Raw genomic sequence first — 13,847 nt, forward strand, 5'->3', positions numbered from 1 at the left:
GAACCACCAGTGCACATTGTAGTTTATACCAGCTATGCCCTAAATTAGTATTTTTAATATCCAACTGGAATTTCAGAGACTCAGTAAATCCACCATTGGGCAGAAAGAAAAGGGAGTGAGGGGATTACAGTCAATGCAAATTCCCTTAAAATACATTGTGTCCTCACCTGCTTTCATTTCAGATCTGCCCTGACAAGAAAATGAATGATTCCCCAACCCGGAATGTGCCTTTGGCATGATTCGAACATTTCTTTATTAACAAGAAGAAACCAAAACAGTCCCACCTCCTGATAACTTTGAAAATAATTAAAGGTGAGATAAAATAGGAATAGCAGGAAATTGCTTCACACAACACAAGATAGAAAATAACTAATCCTTCTCTTCATTGCATCTCAATCGTCTGAGGGGTATAGAAGGGTATAGGTGAGGGTAATGGAGGGTTGTAGGTTTGTGTGGAGGAAACACTGTCATGGACAAGTTTGGGCTGTGTGGCCTGTTGTCGTGCTGTATCATTCTATGTAATTCAACCTTTTCACTCCCTTCTACCCACACCCACATGTACAGCAGGATAAACGCCCAAAGAAACAAACAGGTCAATTTCTTAAAGTTGGAAGGAAGACAAAAGATGTTCGCTCCCTCTGTCCACATAGTGCCATATCTATCTAGCAAAACATCCTTGTCAATTGAAATCCAGGTTCCAGAGATGCATCTCCGCATACTCACCCATTGATCCAAGCAGCCCCTCAATACACTCAGATCGAATTATATGATCCTAAGATGGGCTTGAAATTCTTAACTGCTTCTTGTAAAATTTCTGCTGATTAAATCACCATTCCATATTGTTCGATCAAATGCAGTGAAAATTTTTAACTGGTTACACCGTTACTACAGAGTATACATACATTTATTTATTGCACAAGAACTTTGATCAGGAAAAGAGGAAGAGGAAAAACGACAACAAAATTCTGAAGTTGGTTTGTTTTTTTTAAAAAAATACAATCTTTTGCTGATTTAAATGAACCGACTATTTAAGCCAGTTTTGAAGCAGCTGCAAAATCTCTTCTCTTGCCCTTGTAAGCTGTGGTAGGTCCTCTGATCGTGCTGGATACATGTTAGCACAATGCGCTGTACCTGTTAAGGTAAGGAATACATGTAAAATATATCCCTGAGCATGTCGTCTAAGAACCTGTATTTCCACAATATTAACCTCTACATTAACATATCGACGGGATTGTAAAACATTCTCAATTCATTCTCCCCAGATTCTCTGCAGATGTACAAGCAAGATTAACCAAGTCACCCATTGCCAAGTTCCCACATAGAACATTATTATTATTTATTACATGATCATTATTATAGAACATCAATCCATCCAATAGACCCCACCCCACACACCCGTTCTGACCCAACCAGTCAAAGAATGCTGACGGGTTGCCTATAAGTATTAACACCCAATGGTTTCAAAGTAAGCACTGTTCCTCTGTATACTGCGTACGCACGTCAACAACAAGACCTGAAAAGGTCTAGAATGTTTGTAAAGTTCAAGTTTTAATAGTTAAAAGTCTTTTAGAAAAAATACAAGCAGAACCTGCACACAGATCCGGATACACTTCTTGACTCTCTGGTGACATTTTGTCAAATAACTCTGCCAAAGAATACACGTAAGGCTCACTTCTAATGAAATCTTTTTGCTCTGGTACATTTATTTACATATCAGCACCTGTGTGTGATGACGCTTATCATGGTGAGGAAAGTCAGTTGGGGGAATGGAATACTTTTCTATACCTGACACCTTATCACTATGTGTTAAGCATTACTACTCATTAAAAATAGAGCTAGATAATGTGGCAATGATTAGTAGGAACTGTGCGTTAAGCCATCAACATTAGTCCTCATAAAAAAAGGAAACACAAGCAAATTTATATATGTACTAAAATAAATCCTCAGTCCGCCCTTTTCTTGTTCTGATTATGTTTGTTGGGAATATTGTGTCTTTATTCTGCCAATGCTTGGATGTACATTGTTGAATTCAAGGTTGAAGCTTGAATCTCCTTTCTGATTATTATTTTTCATGGAGGTTGGATGGGGAAGGATGGGAGTATTGGAATCTGAATAAGTCACTATAACAATCATATAAGTAACATTACACTTAGCAGGGTATCAATCTTACTGTATTACTGAACTAACATTTGTACTGAGCACATGTCTGGCTCATGAGCAATAGTTTCAGCCACACCAGTCGAAAAATCTCTCTCACATGAGAGTTCACAACTGATGAACCTTTGACGTGCATGAAAGCAACACAACGGCCAATAACATAAAATAATCCCTTGTCTGCAGTTGTGTGTTCTTTGGAACACAAAATCTTTCAAACTGATCAGGTAGAAGAACAATTAAAAAGGTAATTCAATGCTTTCTTTTCAAACACACTATTTGAGCTGCAAAACTATAATATACCATTTTACACTTGATGGAAATGAACAGGGAGGCACACACATATCCTAACACTTAAATGAAGCAGGATGTGCCAGTGGCCACTGAACAAAATCTATTGCAGTAAACTGGACCAGAATACTTTCATACCAATCAATCACCAGTGTGGTTCAAGCATTTAAAACTTTCTGGTGCTCAATAGAAACAAAACTAATGTTGAGTAATGTCGGTTGCATCTGTGATTGATTTATTCTTAAGGAATAGATAGCCTCTGGCGACAGGTGAAACGTTAAAACCATCAGCTGGTTATGAATGTTGTTACTGTTCAGTACTTGCTGTCTATATTTGCCTTACTTGATAATTATGCAGAATCAGTCATCAATGAAATGATTATGATTCCATTTAGGAAAGAATAAGAACAATTTATGTCACAAAGTCTAGGATTTAATGGTAATGTGAAGAATCAGTGGCTTATAAATACTTTCAATAATTTAACATGGGCTAAATTTTTAATGAAAGGCTAAATAAATAATAGAGTAATGGAGGGGTGCCAATTACAATTCTTAATACTTGCTTAACTTTATTAAAATAAACATCTAATGCAATAGCATTGATGTGGATTTTTAATGTATGCTCTATAATTACTCTCTACAAAAAAAAAAGAACCACAAATGCAACTCCAAATGTATGATGTAATATTTGGATTAGAGAAACCAATTAGTTGCGGTCTTCCAGATACTATACTTTTAGTTTTGTGCTAAATATACCACTTCTAACAGCTTGGCCTTTCATTCAGACTTGGTCTTACAGTTGACTGGAGTAACCACAGGCCATTGCTCACTTGGAGCAACTGAAATATCATCAGTGACTACTTTACAGAGCTTTGAGATATCTCGAAGACGCGATAAGGCCTTATATCAAATGCTAGGATTGTTATTTATTATTATCCACACTACTGCATACAGTGCAACATTTCCGGGATCAAGATTGAAACAGGTATTGCCCAAATTCCTAGGATTTTGGTTGTCACCAGAGTGCTCGTGTCGTGCAGAGTCTTTCACCTACCAAAAACACTCCTGATTTTGTATACTCTCCAAGTTACTTTATAGAGGCTATCACGGACAGTTGTATTACCTTGAATGTAAATAGCTGGAACATCCACACTAAGATTCTTTGTGATGCTTAATATATGCCAAGGATCCATTGAGCCCGTGGGGAAGACAATCCGACTGCTTTTAATGTTAAGGCCTCCATAGCATTCGTTGGTCTGCTGTATCGCATTGGCAACTGCACTCGCATTAAACTTTGGACCAAATATATCCACACACTGCTGAAGTTTGTAACTACAACGTAAGAAATGGGAAAAAAGATTAAATCTAACGTCTGCTAAAGCATTTGTCTTGCGTATCCAGTGAACCATTGCTACTATTTATCCAGAGTGTTACTGTCCTGTATACAATAGTGACTGTTATATATTTGTAAAGATACAAATAGCTGCTAGCTGGAAATTTCCCACCTAAGACAAATCTACACTGTGTCTATTTTATGTGGTTTTTTTTAAAGAAAGCTTGATACAATTTGCTCTACTCTCAGTTAGTTCCCATTGTTGCTCATTGCCTTCATTAACGTTCGCTGTTTTAACACTTTCGTAAACATGTGGGGGTTTTTCTTTCTTTTGTTGCCGTCTAATACCTTTCAACTGATCATAAATGACCTCTGCATGACAAGTTCTTGGAAAGGTTCTTAAACTGGCTGATCAAGGATACAACACATTTCGGAAACGTAACGCATTATTATAAGCTGAGAGCAGCCTCGTGATAATTAGAAAAGGGAAGAAATGTACAGCATTTCATGCAGGCTCTGGCCCAAATTTCAAGTGCTGTGTTGCGTGCCAATCTGCAGTAAATTACACCCGATGCCCACCGCATGAGTTCCAGTTGCCCAAGAACATTGCGCAACAATGTGGTCCTGCTATTTCTCAGAATCATCCAGAACCCAACTCACCGGCGAGAAAAGCCAGAGAAAGGCTGAAGTATTGAATCCGCTGACTGAAAAAAGCCAAATTCAGCACACGACTGATACTCCCACTGTCTATCTGTGGGGAGGAATAATAAAAGAAGGGAAAATATCTGTTTGCTAGGTGTTTTCAAAATATGCTGCTTCATTTAGTATGATCGATTGCCTTGGCTGGTTTTCACAAAATCTACTTCCACATATTTACACTAGAAATGTCAACATCTACCACTTTTTAACATGGTGACCCGTTGCTCACATGTTCCTGAGCACATGTGATTCTCCAATAGGCTGGAAAATATGTTGCAACAACAGTGTATGGAAAACGTGAAGTATGTGAACCCATTGCACTATCCTTTCATTCCTGGCACTTGAGCTTTAATCCGGCCGAAGTGGAAGAAATGAAAATCTCCTCTTTTTGCTTGCTGTAGGCACTCAAAATGAAACGGTTGCTCAATTCAGTTTCCTTTGGGGAAGACCAAAGGGATACCTTGTGTCAGAATGAACCAACCTCAATAAATCCACATTGCTGTTGGTTCAGTGATACATTTGACATTTATCTCATTGAATGTTTTCTGGGGCGTACCTTAAGATCTCTCACAATGATAACACTCGTAAAGCCTCATCAATGGCACTGGACTTCTAGCATTAGATCGTAGAGTTCAACCGACATTTAGTGGGATTGCAGCGTTTTGATCGAAGGTATTTTGCTATCCCAGTAGTCCAGTAGTTCAGTGCCATGATCCATGAAATGCAATGGACCCAGCTTCATGAATGTCGTAATTGAGAACAGAATGGGGTGGGGTTGGGGATTAACACCTCCAGCACGTCTATTAAGTGCTCAATCTGATAATTTGTGTATAGCTCTAAATTGACCACAATCCTGCAGTTAAAATGAACTTTTTTGAGTCTGGGATTAAGGTGTACATTTGGGATAAAGCAGAGGCATTTTTACGCTGCACCTTGTAAAACTGTGTGCAACCGAATTGTTCCTTTCCTCAGGTTATTCATCTCTTGATGAGGCCATTTGCTAAATAGAAAAATAACCCTCAGAGAAGCTCCTCGCCTGGAACTGGCAGTTGGATGCCACAAAGCAGAAGTCAAACAAGTAATCTTGCAGCTTCACTTAGGCACAGATAAGTGTTGTCGAGGGAGGAGGATGTGCTTCTAAGCCACATTTGGACATTTACAAATTTAAACTGCGCATTTCTTAGTATGCAATTCTTCTCAGTTTTGGCTGGGACTTTAACCCTTCTTAGCAATTGATCCGATGTCATCAGCCACAGCTGAGTATTTAATGCAGCAGATTTTTGCTGGTTGACAATTGCTTTTCAGAGCAATTTTCAGAATGTCGTCTTTTCGGAGACTTTCTGGAGAAAGGAGCTTGAGACATAAAGCATAAAGCAGGCTTTGTGAGAACATGTCTCAACTGCAGTCCATCATTGCCCGCACAATGCAGCAATTCTAACACAACAACATGAGTCACATCACCTCATGTAAATACTCGCACAGTTGGCATTTTCAGCCTCCGACACTCCCACTGAACACAGACTTAAAGTGATTTTAGAAGGCAATACTCTTGAGGCGTAAAATACTTGACTCAGGATTGTGGGTACTTTGAAAGTAGAACATAAAATTCATTATGAAAATCTGTTGAATAACGGTGGCATTTCTCAGAGCTTCATTACTTAAAGGGATTCTAGTTGTGCGGAAGGAAGCCAAATGAAGACATCTTAACTGGACTATAAACACGAGAAAAGACTGATCTGCAGACCTCAACGTGTTTAAGAGCCCCCCCCCCCAATATCACCATATTACATACAACTTCATTCTTGGCTCGAAGTGGGAAACTTTAAAGCTGTTTCCTCCCTCAAAGCACAAACAAAATTGTTCCAGCTGCATATAAATATTCCACAACAATGACATGTTATTTCAGAGTCAATCTGAAATAATATGTTTCTCTCACTTTTACCCACCAGCTTCTTTCTCTTGATCACAAATCTTTATTGCTACCAATTCTATTGATTCTCATCGGAATAACTCCCCAAACAAATTTGCCACTACATCAACCTAGTAAACATAAGATAAAAGTGCTCATTACAAATGATGTTGCTTGTGCGTTAGGAAGTGTGCAAAAACATTTTAATCCCTTTACTTGTTTTTGAGCACTGATCCTCAATAAGATACAATCTAAACTAATATGCATGTTAAAATAAAAGTTTGATTTCCTACTTCCATCTGCTGCTAATCCTGTCCAAGTGATATTAGACATATCCTGTAAAAACTTGCTGTAACTAGTATCCAGACATTTCTCGTCATATATTTGCAACATCATTTGTACAATTGCAGCATATCTCTTGTAGGGTACACCCAACGATGAATTTGCCATGATATCACAGAGTACCTGAATAGTGATGTTGGTACCTTTTGGATCCTATTCACAAAATATGAAGGTAAATTATGAAATATTAGTGCAAAAATGCAAGAAAATGTATTTCTTTTTCTTAATTAAAATTTCACTCTTGCTACCAATGCTGTTCTTTATTTGACCCTTAAGAAGTGCGATACTACAGCTGAAAATGTACCTTTCCAGACACTTTTTTCAGAGATACTCCAGCACTTTGTTTAAACATTTTTAATTATTACAAGTTTTGATCTTGGTCCTTTGAACTCAAACAGAAACATGACACAAAAAAAGAGAAATCTATATCATCCTGAACACTGTTGATTACATTTGGATTCAGGATAGAATTTGATTTTAAACAAATTGTCATAGACATTTACATTTTTTTTCTTGACGAATGAGCATTTTGAAAACACGCACAGCAGCGAGAGAGAAGGGATGAAGTATTTTACGCATTGAAAAGATTTTGTAAATTTGGAAGAAGTTTTGTAAAGACGGAAAGAAAAAAGCACCAAGGCCTATGAAATTCCAGTTGTTTCTCCACATACTATAATCATCCCACAATAAATATTTAGAAATGTGCAAAGAAGTAATTCAATACATTGTTGCTTAATCATGTCATATTGACCTCTACAATATTAAATTACATTCTAGACATAACAGAGGGAATGTTGAAGTGACATAATACAGTGTTCTCTGAATAGTAAGTCAGCCGCAGGGAGTTTGCGCAATTATTGGATGGTTTTAATGAAATCACGAAGGTTTGTATTTGAATAAAAATCAAAAACTGCTTGACGCAAACGTCAAAGATGCAATTTTTTATACAGTTTGCCTGTTTATTTTAGTAATGGCAATGGTTGATAATGTGCTAGAGAGAGAATTCTGTAAGACAAAGCTGATTCTTCAAGCTATCACTGTATAGATTCAAATACCTGCTGCACTTACCTCAAAAATTCGATTGTCCTCATTATACTGGACCACATCCATGAAATTACCAGCCAACGCCTCCAAGAAATAAGAAGAATCCATGTAGGACCTTATTTTAAGTCTTTCACACAACCTGCGAGTGATACAAAAAAGTACTTCACGATTCTTAGATGGAATGGGCACAGACAAACATTCATTATAAACCGTTTAAGATCAGTGTCATATCTTGTCCATTTGCTAATTAAAATAACATAACTCCTTAACCAATTGCATTTTGCTTTTTTCTAATGTTAAAAGCATTAAACTTCCCCACACACCAGGACCACCACCCCACCTCCTTCGTTTCCCTTTTACGGATTAGTACAAAGACACCAAGTCAAAATATACCTTCAATACATTGTGTGTGTATTGTTGTATATGCAAAGCTGGGTTTAGGACAATTTCAATGCCAAATAAATAGAAGAATAGCAAAACGATTTCACAGTGACCTTGTATAATAAGGTAACCTCGCAATAAATGTGCAGCACATCAGGATTAGTAATCAATTACAACACACAACACGGATGAATGAAAGAACATTGTACGATGGACTTGTGATGCACATAGATATTATCCTTTAAACTAACCTAGCAATATGAGTCCAGTTTCATAGGTGACACACCTGAAAGTATACGGTCTGCCTGACAGATTCAATATCTATATATCGAGCCCAATTGCTAGATGACCTTTTACAGAAACAAAACACTGAACAAACTTTACTTTTGCAGATAATTGGTTAATATAAAAAAAGGAGAAACCACAATGAAGTAACAGTTTGCATTGTGTATGTAGAGCCAGTTAAAGTCCAGCTTGTGACTCACAAAATAAAGTGGAAAAAGTTATCCGGCATCTTTTGCAGCTTTGTAACCACATTCCCGTAAAACAAGCATGCTATAAATTATAATGCATTGGTTTGGTGGGAGAGAATCTCAGCAAAATGGAAAATAATTTATCTCCCACCCTGTTAATCGTACAGGCGTGGATAAACGTTCTCTACCCACAGCCTGCAATGTACTTTCCATGTGCAGGAAACGGAGGTGGTGCTGAAGTATATCTGTGACATTGCGAATGCATAATTGCACGGAATTACATTCCTGCTTTGGTTAGCCACACTCCGCATTTTATTTTCCTGCTGACATACTAAGACTGGATGTTGAGAACCTGGGGCTGCAGGTACACTGTAAACAGCAGATTTGAAACAAATTTAAGCTAAGCTGTTGTTGCCATTATCCTTCAGATCATTCAAATGTAAGTTGAAAGGACTGTGGGACTTGTGGGGGGGAAAAGCTTCTAGTTATTCTTACCAAGCAACATGAGACTGCTTGAAGCCCATCTCAACTGGATGGGCTTCACACCACTTCATGTTGCTTGGTAAAAGTCTTTGGCCCAAATCAAACTGCTTTCTTCTCCATCCTGGAGAAGGCTGTGCTTTCTCAAGTTTTGCTTGGAAACAAGCCAAACAACTCGCTTCTGCTACATGGGAGGCATATTGCAGTGTCGTTCTCCTACCGATGGATTATTTTCCTCTTTTCCTTCTTTGACCACAGGTCCTCTTAATAGTGAAATGAGGTCAGCTAAACATCTTGAAAGTTATGAGCAGTGGGAAATCAAAGACACAAACAATGATGATCAGCTGGCGGAAACTGTTACAACAGACCACGGGGAAGGAGGCAAGGAAGTAAGGTAGAACTGGAACAGTGTTTTATAAAAAATTCTTAAATATAATACTTTGGAAAAAGCAACAAAAATAGCTGATAGCCAGAACGGACAGAAATGCTAAGGAAAAAAGCGAGACCATCTTTTCCTACTGCGGAAGAGAGAAGAGCTGGCAACACTGACAAATAGAGGGTTGATTTGTAACCATGTCACTTACACCGTGCAGAGAAAGGTTATGTGGTTCTTGAAAGGCAAACTCACATTTGGACAATGAATGTTAAGCGAAAAAAAGTACCTGGCGGAATGAAGAATATCCTGATACCCGAGTGATGTGATCACAATTGCATAAATTGTGCCATTCAGTAAAAGACGTTCCTGTAATTGTTGTTTTCGAAACAGGTTCATTTAGTTGTTTGAGTTCTCATTTATCTGTAAGGATGGCTGGCTTTACCATCCCATTTGCACGCCCCAAATCCTGTTACGTTCTATTCTCAGTATGCATAAAATTCTATTCCCACTGGACATATACTGTCTATAAAATAACTATTTGATCTCGTAGTCTGGACTGGGGGAACTCTGCATTGTCAGAGGTGACTTCCTTTGGATGAGACTTTAAGGAATTAGACTGGTAACAGATTACTCTTACTGCACACTTGCGTTCCTTGCCTTTGTAAGTTATGGCAGAATTGTTTTTGATAAACCATGCTTTAAGGATATTACAGCTTTGTGACATTGTACTTACTTGAAATCTTTCGATATCTTTTTGATGGAGGAATGTTTTTTCAACATCTTTACCAGAGAATCCGAGGCATTCTTCACCAGTAAAGGGCACTGGGGACTATAGGCTGCCAAAGCATTCGAAACCACCTCGAGATACTCTGAAAAATAATGGAACAGAAACCCTGACATTGCTTTCGAGGACATTTCTGTACCTTACAGTGAACTACAAATCCTCATTTTGGGGAAACCAAAGATTAACTTCAATTGAATCTATCAGAAAGATATGTGGAGAACATAGATAGATAGATTATATCTACATAGATTATTTGAAAACGGAGAACATAGATAGAGATAGATTGAAATCAAATATACAAATGAACCACTTGTTAGAAAGCCACATACTTTCATTATCTACCTTCGTTTAGACAGTGTGTTACATGGATTCAATTAGTAACAAATGAGTTTCAGAATTAATCTCACAACATAGAACCATAGAAATTTTTAGCACAGAGGCTATTTGGCCCATTGCTCTTTCAAAGAGCAATCACTTGAGTCCCATTTCCCTGCTTTTTCTCCATATCCTTGTAATTTCTTCCTTTTAGATATCCATCTCATTCCATTTTGTAAGCCAGTATGGCCCAAAATATCCTTCATAATGAACCCTACGTATACAGTGAAGAACAGATCCATTACAACAGCAAATTGAAATGTTTGGACAGTAAAATATACTTTGCCCCATAAACCATATATTCAGGTTGCAATCCATCAGGCATACGACCAACATAGAGCAGTTTGAAATCAATTCCATTTCTTGCGCAGGTAGCCTCAACCTAATATAATTGGCAGTTCAGTACCAAATTATGGGTAGTTTTGTGTGGATTCATGAAAAAACAAAAAATGCCAATGCTCCTCTCTCAGGGGCTCTAAAAGCCAACAGAGGAGAACTTGATTTCCATCTTTGATGTAAAAAAAATCCCGCCAGTACTATCCCGCTACATTTAATAATGACTTAGATAATATGAGCTAAATCGTTCCCATTATTGTGTTCACCTGTAAAGTTGATCACTGCGCGCATGGGAGCACTGGTTGCAACTGCACCGTAGACCAGGTGAGGGTACTTCAGTCTGAACCAGGCTGCAAGGGTCCCTGGATAAGAACCTCCAAAAGCAATCCATTTATTTAGTGTCAGGTTCATTTTGACTCCCATCATATTTCGAAAGTGGGCGAGATCAGCCAGAGCCTGGCTGCTGCGAAGGTAATGGAGGTTTGCTGTGCTCAAGTCCCTTAAAACAAAAAGACGCCGTGTTAAGAGAGCAGAGGTTCCATTTGAGACGAAATTCAATCAAAACACAGAAATCTAAAAGAAAAATACATTAAAAAGTATTTGAAAACATATTAGGTCACCAGACATCCCTTGTGCTGAGAATGTTGTGATTGTCGGAATATGAATTTCTAGCACATATTTCTAAACGTAGTTTCCCAAAAGTCCTGATGCGTGGCTTGAGCCCACAGGCTTCTGACACTGAAGTGAGCGAGAGTGCTACCAAACTGAGACAATTTTGGCCTTATTGCGCCCATGGGTTACTCAAATATCTTGTTTTATTAACCACAGATATTAATCCCCAAATTGTGCAGGTACATTACAAAAAAGGATCATATTTATATCTTGCTAAGAAACAAATTTACAATAAAAAAAAAGCTGGCGGGATTTATTCTTTCATTTTGACAGACGTATAGAAAGAAGAAAGGACAAAAAGAAATCCAGTTTTAAAAGAAACTGGAAGATTTTAAACTTACTGTGTTGGCCAACTTTTTCCATAAAACCGATGTTCCAGAAATATGCAAAGGGCATTCAACTTTTTAGCATATGTTAGCCAAGTACCATGCTCCATCCATGTTGGGTTTAAAGCCCCCTCTCCTCCGATCATCAGAAAGACAGGACTCCCAGGTTTATAATACGTGTCGTTGATATAAAATCTCTGGGGGAAAAATGCATATTTAATAAAAGAAAAACAAACAAATGACTGGTTTTGTTGCTCCAAGTACGCGTAACATTAACATTTTCCTCCCAGTTTTATGCACCCATTGATTGTCAATATTTATTAACAAAAATCTCAAAACACACATAAAAAGAGCAACAAATGATATCCTCCAAAATGATCGCAAACATCTAACTTGTGACAGTGTTTCATTTAGAATCACAGCAAGTGTGATGATGTTCCTGTCTTTGCTCTGGCACCTCCGAGCTGCAAAAGGACCTTGTGAATTAGGATGATAATGGATGTAAAGAACATTCCCTTTCCAGGGAGACTGATCACTGCGGTTTGTCTTCTTCCTTCAACAGTGCAAAGATGGTCATTTATGTACATACCCCTCTTTGGCCAGCAGTTTATAACAATAACTCTCATGGGGGGCGGGGGTGGGGGGGTCTGATTATTTTTTTTAAATAAACGATTACGATTTACGCCACTCGATGTGTTTGCAAACAAAGTTGGTGCCTATTTTTCCCGCATTGGAAACGCACCTGGTTCCACACTCGGCCATCAGCTACATTGAAATGATTCACTTTCTGGACGAACCAGTGCTCAATTGGCTCATGGAAACTCTCCAGTCGAAAGCGTCTCACATACCTGGAATGGTAAAACCCTGAAACGTACCATTCAGAAGAAATCAACAGGACAATTGAAAATACCACTAGAGCCATTCTCACTGTCAGCACAAACCCAATCTATACTAAAGGCTCCGGCCATATTGTGAAGTGTATCGTGTGCTGAAATGTGACGGAAAGCGATCAGCGACTTTCAAAACAGCGACGCCTAGCAACTGCATTGTGTACGTTCATTTCCTGGCGGTTACTCGCAGCTAATTCTATTCCTAAAGCTCCTGTTGGACGGAGAAATCGCCTCGAGAATAACAATCACTCTTGGACTGACCGGACATCACAATGACAGGGTGACATCACAAAGCTCTTCGAAGAAAATGCAGCGATAAGTAATGAAGATGTTAAGGACTTTACCGCCCAGATATGCACTGTGTCAGTTACAACTCCCTCCAAACAAGTGTTTGTGTTAAAACAGTTGCATCGTTAACGCCTCCTCGGAAGACTCGTGTTTGGCATCCATTTGTTCAACCAGACAGTGAAAATGACCCTTGAAGTCCATATGTACTTCTTTGTCGTGGTTTCCTTTTAGATTTATTGTTAACTTCCTCTCTCATTCTCTCTTCTTAACATTCACTTAATGTATGTCCTATGTTTCACCCACCTACCTTCCCTTCCGTTCACTGATTGAATTACAAAAATGTTTTCAATTCGGTTGAAAAACACGTAACAGATGTTACAATTAGAATACATTGTGCCCACTAGTACCATGGTAAATAATTCTATATGGTTAATGATAATCCATTCAGGATTAATCCAAAATGTGGAATATTGTAAAAAGTAGTGGATGTTTGTTTCTTTAAGAAACTGTACACTACTAATAACCATACTTAAAGAAAACAAACATCCACTACTTTTTACAATATTCCACTTTTGGATTAATCCTGAATGGATTATCATTAACCATACAGAGATTAATAATGATGGTCAGTTGGTTTAGATTTAAGTCTAGTTGTCTGAAAGGATAGAACAGGCATACAAACCTAGGTCACGTAA

The 13,847-nt window shown here is 38.2% G+C and overlaps 1 protein-coding gene across 1 annotated transcript; it reads right to left on the bottom strand.

Moving 5' to 3' along the window:
* Positions 1-1,005: 1,005 nt before the first annotated feature.
* prss16 (serine protease 16) lies at positions 1,006-13,544 on the bottom strand. The gene is made up of 10 exons (XM_007889803.1): positions 13,460-13,544; positions 12,717-12,838; positions 11,990-12,171; positions 11,243-11,475; positions 10,215-10,350; positions 7,796-7,910; positions 6,679-6,880; positions 4,438-4,528; positions 3,568-3,776; positions 1,006-1,131 (listed from the first exon to the last, which is right to left on the bottom strand). Exons 1-10 carry the CDS (start codon positions 13,542-13,544, stop codon positions 1,025-1,027), a joined length of 1,482 nt encoding a protein of 493 aa, XP_007887994.1. The 3' UTR covers positions 1,006-1,024.
* Positions 13,545-13,847: the final 303 nt, after the last annotated feature.

This window comes from Callorhinchus milii, unplaced genomic scaffold (genome assembly GCF_018977255.1).
Source record: "Callorhinchus milii isolate IMCB2004 unplaced genomic scaffold, IMCB_Cmil_1.0 Scaffold11, whole genome shotgun sequence".
Classification (NCBI taxonomy): domain Eukaryota; kingdom Metazoa; phylum Chordata; class Chondrichthyes; order Chimaeriformes; family Callorhinchidae; genus Callorhinchus; species Callorhinchus milii.